The 15,777-nt window shown below is 50.3% G+C and overlaps 1 protein-coding gene across 4 annotated transcripts in view; it reads left to right on the top strand.

The window, feature by feature from the left end:
• Positions 1 to 484: 484 nt before the first annotated feature.
• The window catches only part of acad8 (acyl-CoA dehydrogenase family, member 8), a 65,202-nt gene continuing 49,909 nt past the window's right edge, over positions 485 to 15,777 (top strand). For 2 of the 4 annotated variants that reach the window (XM_078426692.1, XM_078426693.1), the window contains exons 1-2: positions 485 to 639; positions 9,604 to 9,704. In XM_078426692.1, coding sequence (XP_078282818.1) covers positions 552 to 639; positions 9,604 to 9,704 — 189 coding nt within the window. In that variant the 5' untranslated portion in view covers positions 485 to 551. Of the gene's footprint in view, positions 640 to 888; positions 1,349 to 4,504; positions 4,733 to 9,603; positions 9,705 to 15,777 lie in introns of those variants that run through there. The other 2 variants (XM_078426695.1, XM_078426694.1) reach the window with 2 other exon arrangements.

Raw genomic sequence — 15,777 nt, forward strand, 5'->3', positions numbered from 1 at the left:
GGGGAGGACAGAAGGGGGCGGGGGGGGACAGAAGGGGGGGGGAGGACAGAAGGGGGCGGGGAGGACAGAAGGGGGCGGGGAGGACAGAAGGGGGCGGGGGGAGGACAGAAGGGGGCGGGGGGAAGACAGAAGGGGGCGGGGGGAGGACAGAAGGGGGCGGGGGGAGGACAGAAGGGGGTGGGGAGGACAGGAGGGGGTGGGGAGGACAGAAGGGGGCGGGGGAGGACAGAAGGGGGCGGGGGAGGACAGAAGGGGGCGGGGGGAAGACAGAAGGGGGCGGGGAGGACAGAAGGGGGTGGGGAGGACAGAAGGGGGCGGGGAGGACAGAAGGGGGCGGGGAGGACAGAAGGGGGCGGGGAGGACAGAAGGGGGCGGGGAGGACAGAAGGGGGCGGGGAGGACAGAAGGGGGCGGGGAGGACAGAAGGGGGCGGGGAGGACAGAAGGGGGCGGGGAGGACAGAAGGGGGCGGGGGAGGACAGAAGGGGGCGGGGGAGGACAGTTGCGGATCAGCGAGAGGTCACCCTTGGGCCGGCGGCACAGGGCGCTGAAGATGGCAGCGGCTGCCGGCCGTGTGTGGAGGAGAGTCGCTGCCCGCCTGACTGCGGGCAGGGCCCGGGCCGTGCACAGCTGCGTTGACCGTGAGTGTCCCGGGGGTGGGGGTGAGGCCGCTGGGCCCGGGGTGAGGGTGAGGCCGCGGGATGTGGGTGTGGCTGAGGCCGCTGGGTGAGGCCGCTGCCCTGAGCCCGGGGTGTGGGTGTGTGGGTGAGGCCGCTGGGTGAGGCCGCTGCCCTGAGCCCGGGGTGTGGGTGTGTGGGTGAGGCCGCTGGGGGCGGGGGCGGGGGCTGCGGCTTCGGTTGGGCTGGGGAGGCTGGGCTGCGGCTTCGGTTCCCGGCGGTGCGTGAGGCAGAGGCCGGGCGCGGCCGCTCCATCACCGCTGCACCGTCACTGCATCGTGTGGTCAGTGTGGAGAGGGGAAAGCGGCCCTTCAGCCCATTGAGTCCATGCTGACCCTCCAGTCCCCATCGAATGAGGATTGGGGGAGATACCGGGAACCGCAGATGTCGGAATGATGAGCAAAACGCAAAGTGCTGGAGGAACTCAGTGGGTCGGGCAGCATCTGCGAAGGCGACGTTTCAGGCGTGAGGAAGAGTCCCCACTCCAACGTTGCCATTTTATTCCCTCCACGGACGATGCCTGACCCTCTGCGTGTGTTGCTCAAGTCAAGGTGACATTGTTGGGAACACAACCTGAGTTGAGATCTTTCTTCAGACTGCTAGAGTTGGGGTCATAAAGCTGCAAAAGAGCGTCTGGGCAAGACTTAGCCTGGCGAGTGCTGTGTCGATACAGGTGAGGGAGTTTGGCATTTATTCACAAAATGCTGGAGTAACTCAGCAGGTCAGGCAGCATCTCGGGAGAGAAGGAATGGGTGATGTTTCTGGTCAAGACCCTTCTTCAGACTGGATGGACGAAGGCAGATGGATAGACAAAGTCTAAGGCTGGAGGTGAAGCTGGTTGCGGGGAGACACGTCGGAAGCTTTTAAACATGTGAGAGTTCAGCACCAGCAAGTTCCTGTTGGAGTGAAGGACAAGGGATTAGAGCACACTGGGTGAGATATTGAAGCACAGGAACCATAGTTCAGATGGGATCAAGTGAATCCTTGAGCAGTGTAGTTGAACTCAAGAGGGAGATCATGAGATAGCTTTGGCAGATAAGGTAAATGAGAAGTCAGAGAGGTTTCAGAATTGTATTAAGGGTAAACGAGTACCGAGGGAGTTTAGGGCCCCTTAAAGATCAATGGAGTTGTTTACATGTTGAGCCAGAGCAGAAGGGCATGGTGTTGAATGAATATTTCTCACTGTATTTACTGTGGGGAAAGAAATGAATGATGGGGAACTTGGGAAAGTTAATAGTGATGTCTTGACAAGGTTCTAGGTTCTAGAGGTGTTAAAACACATAAATGTAGATAAATCCTCAGGACCTGATCAAGTGCATCCTAGACATTGTGGAAAGCTTGGGAAGAAACTGCGGGGCCCCCACCGGTGATATTTGTATCAGCCATAATCACGGATGAGGTGCCGGAAGAGTGGAGGGTGGCTAAGAATGTGCCTCCATTTAAGAAAGGCTGAAAGATAAAGTCTAGAAAATACAGGTCGGTGAGCCTAACAACAAGAACCAGCATCTCTGGAGAAAAGGTCTTGAGTAAAGGTCCAGGCTGAAGAAGAGTCTCAACCTGAAATATCACCTACTGAGTGACTCCAGCCTTTTATGTCTATCTTCTGTATATTAAACTCTTTTTGTTGTTTATTTTGGGGTTTACGGAGTACTATGTTTATGTATCTGTTGCAAGGAAGGGTTTCATTATTCTGCTTTGGGACATGTGACAATAAAAGATTTGACTAACTAAAGAAGAAGAGAAAATGCAAGTAATTTTCGGTTGGAGTGCCTCATATCAGTGAGAGGAAAGCTGTTGTAGAGGACACTTTGGGATAGGATTTACTCCCACTTGGGAAAGATTGCATTAGTTGGGGTAATTCAGCTTGGCTTTGTACATAGCTGGTCATGCCTTACGAACCTGTTCGAGTTATTTGAGGAGGTAACATAGGTGATTGATGAGGGTGGAGCGGTGTTTGTTGTCTCCGTGGATTTTGGAAAGGTATTTGATCAAATCCCCTGTGGCAGGCTCGTCCAGAAAATTAAGATGCACAGATTAACAGTGACTGGGTTGGCTTACTGAGGGTTGTAGTCAAAGGACAATATTCAGGCTGAAGGTCTGTGACGAATGGAGTTCCAAAGAGAGGTGTGCTGGGACCTCTGTTTGTTATATGTATATATATATATATATATAAAAATGACTCGGATTTAAATGTAGATGGGTTGGTGAGTAAGTTTCCAGACAACATCAAAATTGCTGGCGTCGTGGACTGTGAGGAAGGCTGTCAAAGTATGCAGCGGGAAATAGATCCATACAAATATGGGGGGGCTGGAATGACAAATGGAGTTTAATCGGAGCAAGTGTGAGGTGTGCTCTTTGGGAAGTTGAATGTTGGGGTCTAAGTCTTAACTCCCTGAAAGTGGTGCTTGCCTTCACTGTCATAGAGTCACACAACATACACACCGGACCTTTGGCCCAACTTTCCTATGCCGACCAAGATGCCCCATCTACACTAGCCTTACCTGCCTGCATTTGGCCCATATCCCTCTAAACTTTTCCTATCCGTGGGCCTGTCCCGGTGTATTTTAAATGTTGTTATCGTACCTGCATCAACTACCTCCTTTGACAACTCGTTCCATACAAACACCTCTGTGTGAAAAAAATTCTCCTCGGGTTCTTATTAAATCTTTCCCCTCTCACAAACTTATGTCCCCTGCTTCTTGATGCCCCTTCTCTGGGTAAAAGACTGTGCATTTAACCTATCTTTTCCCCTCATACACCTTTATAACATCACCTATCAGCTACCTGCATGCCAAGGAATAAAATCCTAGCCTGTCCAGCCTAGCTCAGGCCCTCAACTCCTGGCAACACCGTAAATCGTCTCTGCACTCTTTCCTGCTTAACAACATCCTTCCTATGGCAGTGTGCCTGAAACTGAATGCAATACTCCAATTGTGGCCTCGCCAATGTCTTGTGCAACTGTAACATAGCATTGCAACTTCTGTACTCAATACCCTGATTAATGAATGCCAATGTACCAAAAGCCTCTTGACCATCCTATTTACCTGTGATGCCACTTTCAAGGAATTTTGTACATGCACCCCTCGATCCCCCTGCTCTGCAACACTCCCCAGGCCCCTGCCATTCACCATGAACGTCCTGTCCTGGATTAAATTCCCAAAATGCAACACCTCTCACTTATCTGTACTAAGCTCCATTAACCATTCCTCAGCCCACTTGCCCAACTGATCAAGATACTGCTGTAATTTGGATAACCATCTTTGCTATCTATGATACAACCTACTGTAGTATCTTCTGTAAATGTACTAATCATGCCTTCTACATTCTCATCCAAACCACAAACAACAATGGGCCCAGTTCTGATCCTTGAGGCACACCTCTGGTCACTTGCCTCCAGTCCGAAAAACTACCTTTCACCATCAGTGTCTGCTATCTTCCATGAAGCCAATTCTCTGTCCAGTTGGCTAGCACTCCCATGCGATCTGAACTTCCAGAGCAGTCTACCATGCGGAACCTTATCAAATGCATTGCTGGTCCATATAGACAAGGTCTACAGCTTTGCCCTTCAAAAAACTAAATTGTCAAAATATTATCTCCCATGCACCAAACCATGTTGACTATCCCTAATCAGTCCCTGTCAATCCAAATTTCTTATACATCAAAATACTTTCCAGTAACTTGCCTAGTAAAACTCTATGAATCCATGAATCTGATCTATCTATTGGTTGGTGCATTGAGCACCTGAGTCAAGAAGTCATGATGCAACTTTGTAAGATTTTGGTGAGGCCGCCTTTGGAGTATTAAATGCAGTTCTGTTTGTCCCATACAGGAAAGATGTGGAGGCTTTGGAAAGTGTGCAGAAGAGGTTTGCCACAAGGATGCCTGGATTAATGAGTATTAGCTGCATGAAGAAGTTGAGCAGACTTGGATTCTTTTCTCTGGAGGTTGCAGTGAAAGCTGATAAGATTGTATACAATTATCAGGAGGCACAGATCGTGTAGGCAGTCAGAACCTTTTCCCCAGCATGGAAATAACTTCCAGATGGCATAGCTTTAAGGTGAGAGGGGCAAAGTTTAAAGGAGATGAACGGGATATGTTTTTTAACATAGAGGGTGACGAATGGCTGGAGTGTACTGCCAGGGTTGGTGGTAGAGGCAGATACAATAATGGCATTTTAGAGACTTTTCGATGGGCATTGAATTGAGGGATATGGATTATGTGCAGTAAGATAAGAGGTGGTCGCATCATATTCGGCACAGACGATGGCTGAAGCATCTGTTCCTGTGCTGTCCTGGTCTATTTTCTAAGACGTTGCTAAGGCCACGTTTGCAGTACTGTATATAGTTCTGGTTGCCCAGCTATAGAATATTGTTAAACTGTAAAGGACACAAAAATGATTTACGAAGATGTCACTGGGTTTGAAATGTTTGAGTTACATGAAGAGGCTGGAGCACAAGGGTGATCTTATAGATGTTTATAAAATCACGAGAGACATAGATGCCGTAAAGACCCACAATCTTTTCCCTATCGTGGAGGAATTAAAAACCAAAGGGCAGCTGTTTAATGTGAGAGGGGAGAGATTAGAAGGGGTCTGAAGGGTAACTTTTGTACACAGTGAATGTGTTTTGCGAGCTGTCAGAAGAAATGATAGAGGTCGTGCAAATACAACATTTAAAAGACGATTGAACAGGTACATGGATAGGAATGGTTTGGAGGGATGTGGGACTAGCCCAATTAGGCAACTTGGTCAGCATGGACGAGTTGGGCCAGTGTCTGTGCTGTATACCTCTATGAATCTGCATTCGAAATGTGCTTTCCAACACTTAAATGCAATTTTGAGTCAATCTCCAACATGCCTCTTTATTTTAGTGATAAACTTTCAGAACCTGGCTTTTCAAGACAATTTTCTAAAAGAAACCTGGATTCCTGGCTTTGTGAATCAAGGCACGGAGTATAAATGCCTCCAGCTCTGGTCTGCAACAGGAGTAAGTGCAGGCCTACAGTTTAAGGGGTGGCTGGAGGGGACGTACTGCAATGGCATCTGGGATTGCCAACAGTGGCCACATCGTTCATCGGGTCCATGCTTGTTAATTTGTTTTTATTTATTAATTTTTGGGATGTAGGCATTTCTGACGAGCAAACATTTACTGCCTATTAGCGACTTACTATTAGAGGACAGTGATGAGTGACTTTCACTGCTGTGGCCGTCCAGGTGGAGGGCAAGAGGCCACAGATGCTGGAACCTGCAGCTGGAGGAACTCAGCAGGTCAGGCAGCATCTCCTGTGGTGGGTGGAGCAGTGGAGGGAAACAGACAGTTGATGTTTTTGGGTTGAGACTGTTCGACTGAGAGTAGAGGGATGAAAGTGCATAGAGGAGGGGTAGGGCAAGTGTTAGCAAGCATTGGGTGGATGTAGGAGAGGAGGGGTCGATGGGCAGATAACGGTTAGCAAGGGAGGGAATGTGGGAGGGGTATAGGAACAACAACCGAGTTCCTGCTTCTGATAAAGCGACTCGCAGTTCTGTCAGTGAGGTTACTCACAAATGATGAAGAAACAATGATGTGTTTCCAAATCAGTACAGTAGATTGTATCACAGCTGTTGCCACCCAGCATGTTTGACCCGGGTTCAATCCTGCCCATGGGTTTGTGTGGTGATTAAACATTCTCCCTGTGATTGCATGGTTTTCCTCCTGTTTCTTCCCATAGCCCAAAAACATACTGATTGGTAGATTAATTACCCGGCAAGCCCTGAAATGGAACCTCCAATGAAAAACTAAAAGAGGTCGCCCCAGGAACAGCTGGAGAAGAAGTGTCCAGGCAGAAATGTCTGGGACTGGGCTCAACTGGGGAGATCTTGAAAGAACCACCAACAACCGAGTGAGGTGGAGGACATTTGTCAATGGCCTATGCTCCCTGGAGGAGCCAAGGGCTTAAGAAGAGGAAAAAGATTATTAATTGGCCATTGTAAATGGTTCCAAGTGGGAAGGTGAGTGTAGAATCTGGGGAGTTGACAGGAATGGTACAGGAGATGTACAGGGCATTGGTCAGGCCGTACTTGGAGTATTGTGTTCAGTTTAGGTCACCCTGCTATAGGAAATAATATTAAGCAAGTTGTTGGTGAATCTGCAGGAGATGGTGGTCCTCATCTGCCGCTGCTCTTGTGCTTGAAGTTGGAGGTCAGCGGTTTGGGAGGTGCTGTTGGCCTCCGTGTCGGTTGCAACGTGGGGAGGGGAATCCTCTGGAGATGAAAGGGAGACAGCCAAGCTTTGTCCAGGATGGTGTCAGGCTTTGTGAGTATTGTTGGTGATGTACAGTATTCACTCATGCAAGTGGCTTCTTGCATTTGAAATTCAACTCTTTGGTCCATGTTTGGACCAAGGCTATAATGAGGCATGCAACTAGAGGACGTGGTGAATCAGAACTGGGGACTGAGAGCAGATTCATTGAGAGTATGGAGTTTTTTATAGCACTGTAGAGAGCATCCTCCATTATGCTCCTGATGATTAAGAATCAAAAGATTGGGCAATTGTTAGCTGGAGTTGATTAGTCCTGCTTTTTGTGAACAGGATGTGCGTGGACCATTTTCCACATTGTTGGGGAGATAAATATATTGCAAAAGCTTAGTTAAAGATGCAGTTAATTCAGGAATACAGGTGTCTGTGTGAAGTTAAGATGTTGTCTGGTGCTGTAACCTTTGCTGAGTCAGGGACCTTCAGAGGATTATTGGATAATCTTCAGGGTGAATCATCCTGTCAGACGTCTGGCTCTTGTGACGGTCGGCAGCAGCCAAGATGTTTGTTGCCTCGAGCTAACACGGTTCAGCCTTGCCACACTGAACTGAATATTCCCTCGCTGGGCCTCACCATCATTGAGAGAGAGTAGGGATATTCCGGGAGTGTTTTATCAAGCTGCACCTTTGGCAGTGAAATATAGTAAGTCTGTTGAACTCCAATCTGAGTGGTTGATTATAAGATTTCTGTTGGGTTGCACAAATGTGCTTCTATTATGTAGCTTTACCAGATTTATACCTCAATTTTAGATATGCTGGCTGCTGCTCACAAAGTTGTATTTTGTGACATTTGACTGAACCAGGTTTGATTGTCTGGCTTTATCATAAGGATTGGAAGGTATGACCGATGTGGGAGTTTGGAGAGACTTGGGTTTTTTTGTCAGGAACATTCGAGGCTGAGAGGAGACCTGATAGAAGTAGATAAGATTATGAGGGGCATAGATATGGTGGCAGTTAGAACCTTTTCCAAGAGTGGAAATGTCAAAGACAAGAGGGGCATAACTCTCAGGTGAGGGGTGCAAAGTTTAATGGAGTTGTGCAGTGTAAGTGTTTTTGCACAGAGGGTGGGTCGGCCCGCCGCGGACATTTCACCGTCCGGCATGGCCTAAAATAGGCTGCGGGATTTTCTCTGCTCGGCGGGGGCTTCAATGTCGGGAGCCATGACCGCCACGACGTGCAGCAGCAGTGGCAGCGTCTTCGCCCGCAACGGATCACGGGGCTGGGGTCGGCCTGCTGCGGACCTTTCACCGTCCGGCGCGGCCTGGAACGTGGCAACTACAACAGCCTGACCGCGGGAGAAGGCGGCAGGGGAAGAGAAATTACATTCTGGCCTTCCATCACAGTGAGGAGGGGACTCGAGGAGACACACTGTGATGGATGTTTATTTATTTTTTTTGTTTTGTGGTGGTTGTGTAATTGCGTATTTTATTGCTCTTATTGTTGGACTGTGGGTGACGAAATCTCGTCCAAAAGACTTGTTTTTTGGATGGCAAATAAAGGTAATTCTGATTCTGATGCCTGGTTTGTGCTGCCAGGGCTGGTGGTGGACGCAGATATGATAGTACAGTGCCTGGTATGTGCTGCCAGGGCTGGTGGTGGACGCAGATATGATAGTACAGTGCCTGGTATGTGTTGCCAGGGCTGGTGGTGGACGCAGATATGATAGTACAGTGCCTGGTATGTGCTGCCAGGGCTGGTGGTGGACGCAGATATGATAGTACAGTGCCGTTTACGGGACCCATCAATTGGCACATGGATATGCAGAGAATGAAGGGATATGGATCACAAGCAGACGGGAGATTTTTTTTCTTGCTATGATTTGCACTGGCATTGTGGGCTGATGGGCATGTTCCTGTGCTGTACCTTTCCAGCGGTATGAGCATTGATTTCTCTAACTTCAGATAGTGTCTGCTTTCCCTCTCTATCCCCTTCCCCTTCCCAGTTCTCCCACTAGTCTTCCTGTCTCCCACTACATTCTATCTTTGTCCCGCCCCCTCCCCTGACATCAGTCCCGAAACTTCACCCATTCTTTCTCTCCCAAGTTATGCTGCCTGTAGTTGGAAAAGAGTTGATATTGAGTGGACGCTAATTTAAGATAGTTGGCAGAAGAACTTGGTGAATGTTTTGTGAACTTTTTACATTGAATAATTGTTAACACATGCAAAACATTTCTTGAAGGGGAGAGTTTGAAATTCATTTTCAGAAAGAAATGAGATAATTGTTGCAGGCTTGTGGTATATGTGCAGGAGAACAGTATTCATTAAACAGGGTGGTGACCCGTAGAGTTGATGTCATACAGTGCCAGAGACCCGGGTTCGATTCAGCGGGTGCTGTCTGTATGGAGTTTGTTAGTTCTTCCCATGACCTGCGTGGGTTTTCTCCAAGTGCTCTGGTTTCCTCCTACACTCCAAAGACGTACAGGTTTGTAAGTTAATTGGCTTGAGTAAAATTGTAAATTGTCTCTAATGTGTAGGAAGGATAGTGCTGGTGAATGGAGTGATCGCTGGTCAGCATGGACTCGATGGGCCAAAGGGCCTATTTCCACGCTGTGTCTCTTAAACTAAAAACTAAGCCTATTCAACAAACATGCAGGATTCTGTGTTAAAGTCTGTTGCTTTACCTGCACTTTTCTTCGGCAGCCTCTGCAGGACTCTCAGAAGATCAGAAAGAGTTCCAGAAAGTTGCCTTTGTATTTGCAGCGAATGAAATGGCTCCACACATGACAGAGTGGGATCAGAAGGTGAGGTGATTTTGTTTCTCATGTTTTCCTACAGTAGTAGTCTATCGAATCTCTTGCAGCTCTTGGAGCAAACCCTTCTGTCCTGTTCCTACACTTTTACTGTGGGAATTGTGGAAAGCAAAGAACTGTTCTTCCATTTTGCCCTTTAACATGGCCAGCACTTCATTCTATAGGAATCAAACGTCAGTGAATGAACCCTACAGAGCTACGTTAAACATGCATGTGGTGGCGGCTCATAGTCAAAAACAAGTCTGCGTAACTCAAGGCTACACCTAGATACCCAAATCTTCCTACATAGATAAAGAAGCCTGTTTCTCCGTGGAAAGTTACTGTATACTGAATCATAATAATTAACCCTGCAAACAAGTGTACTTGACTAACCTTGCATTTATGTTACCAAAAATTATATAAAAATAACATATGCTTTGAATCTCCAGAGCTGTCTCCTGATTGACTCCATCCCTCGTCTGACGAGTATTGCTTACATATTGCGAATGAAGTAGCTACAGTTTGAAAGTCACTCACGTCTCGTGTGAATTATTCCGACATTCCCTTTAACCTATTCTTTTTCACATACCCATCGACTCAGATTCTCCTGCCACGAGGGGCATTTACTGGAGCCATGTGATCCTTGAGAGTGTGCGAACTCCACATAGACAGCAGTCTCGCAGGAGATGTGAATTAGCGCATTAATGGGAGAGAGGGCTCCATAAATATTTCCATTCCCCAGGTGGAACCTTTGGCACAAGTACAAAGTTTAGATCACAACCATCTTTAACTCAAAATGTTACGATACGATATGATAAAACTTTATTTATCTCAGGAGGGAAATTAGTCTGTCAATAGTCATAAAACACAAAAAACATGAAATTAAAATTAAAGTGACAAGTGAAAAGTACAGGATTGGGAATGTGCAAAGATGGGGAGGGGTGGGGGGGTGGGGAGGGAGTCAGTCTACGGCACGGCAGGAGGGGGAGGAGATGTACAGTGATAGCCAGGGGGAAAAGGGCTCTCCTGGTGCGTTCTGTGCTGTATCTCTCTGTTGCTGAAGGTGCTCCTCAGGTTGACCAGTGTGTCATGGAGGGGGTGAGTTGTATTGTCCAAGATGCATCCTCCCCCACCCACCATCTCCAGTGAATCCAACTCCGCCCCCAGACGGAGCCAGCCATCTTGGTGAGCTTGTTAATTCTGTTGGCATCCGCGGCCTTCGCCCTGTTACCCCAGCACATGACAGCGAAGAAGATGGCACCGGCCACCACCGATTGATAGAATATCTGCAACATCTTACTGCAGCCGTTGCCTCCTCAGAGAGTACAGGCCGCTTTGTCCCTTCTTATACAGTGCCTCAGTGTTCCTGGACTCGTCCAGTTTACCGTCCAGGTAAACTCCAAGGTGCTTGTACTCCTTGGTAAACTGCAAATCCACACCCTCTAGTCCGATGTGTAGATGGTGAATGGGAAGGGAGAGAGGACCGTCCCCTGCGGGCCCCTGTGTTCCTCACTATCATGTCTGAGACACAGTTCTGTAGCCTGACATACTGTGGTCGTCCACAGGTAGTTGGTGATCTAGGACACCCATGGTGCATCCACCGGCATCTTTGTCAGTTTGCTCCCTAGCAGTGCAGGCTGAATGGTGTTAAAAGCACTGGAGGTCAAAAAACATTACTCCCACAGCGATTCCCGGCTTATCCAAGTGAGCATAGAAACGATGGGGCAGGTAAATGATGGCGTCCTCCACCCTCACCTTTGTTTGGTAAGTGGACTGCAGTGGGTCTAGGTAGGGTTTAACCAGGTTTGCAGGTGAGTGAGCAGCAGCCTCCCAGGGACTTCATCATGTGTGAGGTCAGTAGTCATTGGAGGAGCAGGGATACATCCTCTTTGGTCCAGGAACCAGGCAGGATGTCTTCCACAGCACAGGAACCCTCTCCAGACTTGGGTTGAAGATATGCTGGAGTACTCTGCACAACTGGCTGGCACACGCCTTGAGAACTCTAGGTTTGATAGCATAGGGATCCGTGGCTTTGCCTGGGCAGAGTCTGCTCAGCTCCTTCCTCGCCTGCGCAGCCTTGATGGTCAGGTGCGACAAAGAAAGTGCAGTGGAAGTGGACCAAGGGGATTGAGGGGGAGAGTCTATTGGGGAGCAGGTGGGCAGGGGCTCGTTGGCCTAGTCCTGATTGATTTCTCTCCCCAGGCCACTGGTCATCTTGTAGCCTGCAATGTTCTTCATACTGCTCCACACATCCTTCATGTTGTTCTGCTGAAGTTTCAGCTGCAGCTTCCTCCTGTAGTCGTCCTTGCCCTGTCTTAGTCTCGCCTTCAGGTCTTTCTGTACACGCTTCACCTCTTCCCTGTCACCATTCCTGAATATTCTCTTCTCCTGGTTGAGAAGGGCCTTTATGTCACTGGTGACCCAGGGCTTTTTGTTGGGGAAACAGTGTACAGCCTCCTCAAGGACAGAAATTTATGTAACACAGTCCATGAGTCCATCAACGTCCTCTCCATGAGGACTACAGAGTGCGTCCCAGTCAGTGACCTCTAAACAGCACTGTAGACCCTCACTGACTTGTGACAGGCAGCCTCTGAATTACATCTGGGTAAAAGGTGAACCAGATCTCTGATCCAGATCGTGTCAAAGATCTCTGCCTCTCTCTGAGGCTGGAGTCTTCAATCAATTTAATTCCCCCCTCTAATTTTGAAGACTTTTTTACAGATATGAGTGTCACTGGCATTTATCTTAGACTGCTGCAGGTGTGTTGAAAGTACTTGCAAGTCCTGTTGGGGAGGGAATTGCAGGATATAGATCCAGCAGTGGTGAAGGTGCGGCGAAGTATTGCCAAGTCTGTTTGGTGTGTTGCTTCAAGTGGAACTTTCATGTGGAAGTTTGTCAAATGCTTGCAGCCCATGACCTGTCTGTGGGTTGAGTGGGTTGGTGGTGAAGAGAAGTGACTGCTTTAAACCAGAAGGTGACAACTTGGGTCCACTGTTGTTTGTCATTTACATTAATGATCTGGATGATGGTGTGGCAAATTGGATTAGTAAATATGCAGATGATACTAAGATAGGTGGTGTAGTTAATAATGAAGTAAAGTTTCAAAGTCTACAGAGAGACTTGGGCCTTTTGGAAGGGTGGGCTGAAAGATGGCAGATGGAGTTTAATGCTGATAAGTGTGAGGTGCTGCATTTTGGTAGGACAAATCAAAATAGGACGTACAAGGTAAATGGTAGGGAATTGAGGAATGCAGTGGAACAGAGGGATCTGGGAATAACTGTGCATTGTTCCCTGAAGGTGGAATCTCATGTGGATAGGGTGGTGAAGAAGGCGTTTGGTATGCTTGCCTTTATAAATCAGAGCATCGAGTATAGAAGTTGGGATGTAATGTTAAAATTGTACAGGGCATTGGTGAGGCCGAATCTGGAGTATGGTGTGCAGTTCTGGTCGCCAAATTATAGGAAGGATGTCGACAAAATGGAGAGGGTACAGAGGAGATTTACTAGAATGTTGCCTGGGTTTCAGCACTTAAGCTACAGAGAGAGGTTGAGCAGGTTGGGTCTTTATTCTTTGGAGCGTAGAAGGTTGAGGGGGGACTTGATAGAGGTTTTTTAAATTTTGAGAGGGACGGACAGAGTTGACGTGGGTAGGCTTTTCCCTTTGAGAGTGGGGAAGATTCCAACAAGGGGACATAGCTTCAGAATTGAGGGACAAAAGTTTAGGGGTAACATGAGGGGTAACTTCTTTACTCAGAGGGTGGTGGCTGTATGGAATGGGCTTCCGGTGGAAGTGGTGGAGGCAGGCTCGATTTTATTATTTAAGAGTAAATTGGATAGGTATATGGATAAGAGGGGATTGGAGGGTTATGGTCTGAGTGCAGGTAGATGAGACTAGGTCAGGGAGAGTGGTCGGCGTGGACTGGTAGGGCCGAACGGGCCTGTTTCCGTGCTGTAGTTGTTATATGGTTATATTGTAGCGCGTCGATAAAGGCAAGGAGCCAGGTATTTCGGGAAGGTATATTTATTGTATCGTGGGTCTCAGACGGGTCTAGTCTGCCGGAATGGCTTGGCGCCCAAACCTTGTCCTTATATTCCTGAGTCCAGGACCGCCTCCCGGGACTGGTCCATTCCCGTGCCGAGGGGTCGGTAGTAGTATGGCCCGACCTTTGGGAGCCGCCACAGTACCCCCCCCAGATCCAGAGGCACGAAACGCACTGGTGGTCGCACAACCCGACCGGACCGCGTACGGTAATCGGTCGACAGAGGGGCCGGCGGAGGCACAATTGGAGGGACAGGCGGTGGGACCCGCAAAGGGGGGCGACCTCGTGGCCGAGGCTGGGCCACCCGCACCGGTTGGTCGATGTCTAAGTGGGCCGGCTTCAGGCGGTCAATTGACACGGCCTCCGGCCGGCCCCCCATGTCCAAAACAAAGGTTGTCTGTCCGTGCTCCAGCACCCGGTACGGGCCTTCATACGGCCTCTGGAGTGGCGCCTGGTGGGCGTCACGGCGCAGGAACACAAAGGCGCAGTCCTGGAGGGCCGATGGCACGTAAGGGCGGAATGTCCCATGGCGGGACGTCGACACGGGTGCGAGCTTGCCAACTCTCTCTCGGAGGCGATGTAGGGTGGATGAGGGCGGTTCCTCTCGCCCCGGCAACGAGGGCACGAACTCCCCGGGCACCGTGAGCGGAGACCCGTAGACGAGCTCCGCTGAGGATGAAGCCAGGTCTTCCTTGGGGGCAGTCCGGATGCCCAGCAAAACCCATGGTAGCTCGTCCATCCAGTCGGGGCCGGCGAGTCGCGCCTTCAGCGCTGCCTTCAGCTGCCGGTGGAACCTCTCCACCAAGCCGTTTGCCTGCGGGTGATAGGCCGTGGTGTGGTGCAGCCGCACGCCCAACAGGTGGGCCATGGCCGACCACAGCTCGGAGGTGAACTGTGGCCCCCGGTCCGATGAGATGACCACCGGCACACCAAAGCGAGCAATCCAGTGCGCGGCCAACGCACGAGCGCATGTGGCTGTAGACGTATCAGCCAGTGGTATGGCCTCCGGCCACCGCGTGAAGCGGTCCACCACCGTGAAGAGGTGGGTGATGCCCCGGGACGGCGGGAGCGGGCCCACAATGTCCACTTGCAGGTGGTCGAAACGGCGGCAGGGTAGACCGATCCCTTGGAGTGGCGCCCGGACATGGCGTTGAATTTTTGACGTCTGGCACGGAATGCAGGTGCGGGCCCATTGGCCAACCTGCTTGCGCAGACCATGCCACATGAACCGCGCAGCTACCAATGAGATCGTTGCCCGGATGGATGGGTGAGCCAGCCCGTGGACCACGTCGAACACCCTCCTGCGCCACGCGGCCGGGACGATGGGGCGCGGCTGACCTGCCGACACATCGCAAAGTATCGTCGTCGCCCCGGGGCCGAGGGGAACATCCTCAAGGCGGAGGCCAGAGATGGCAGTCCGGTAGGCGGGCATCTCCCCGTCCGTTAGTTGGGCCTCCGCCAGGGCAGAATAATCAATGCCGGGTGCCACTTCTAACACGGCATTGATGGCGGGGCGAGACAATGCGTCGGCCACCCGGTTTTCCTTCCCCTCGATAAAGCGGATGGAGGTGGTGAATTCTGATATGTAGGCCAACTGGCGCTGCTGTCGGGCGGACCATGGGTCGGAGACCTTTGCCAGGGCGAAAGTGAGCGGCTTGTGGTCTGTGTAAGCGGTGAACGGGCGGCCCTCCAGAAAATAGCGGAAGTGACGAACGGCCAGGTACAGGGCGAGGAGCTCGCGGTCGAAAGCGCTGTACTTCTTCTGGGCGTTGTCGAGGTGCCGGCTGAAGAAGGCCAGGGGGCGCCAACCCCCGTCCGTGAGTTGCTCCAGTACGCCACCAACCGCCAACTCTGAGGCGTCCACCGTAAGGGCTGTCGGGGCATCCTCCCGTGGGTGAACAAGCAGCACAGCCCGAGCCAGGGCCTCCTTCGCGCCGTCAAAGGCTGTCACGGCCTCGTCGGTCCACACGACGGTCTTACGCTTGCCCGCCAGCAGCTCGTATAGCGGCCGCATGATGTGGGCCGCGGATGGCAGGAACCGGTGAT

The sequence above is a fragment of the Rhinoraja longicauda genome, chromosome 32 (genome assembly GCF_053455715.1).
Source record: "Rhinoraja longicauda isolate Sanriku21f chromosome 32, sRhiLon1.1, whole genome shotgun sequence".
In the NCBI taxonomy this organism is placed as follows: Eukaryota; Metazoa; Chordata; class Chondrichthyes; order Rajiformes; family Arhynchobatidae; genus Rhinoraja; species Rhinoraja longicauda.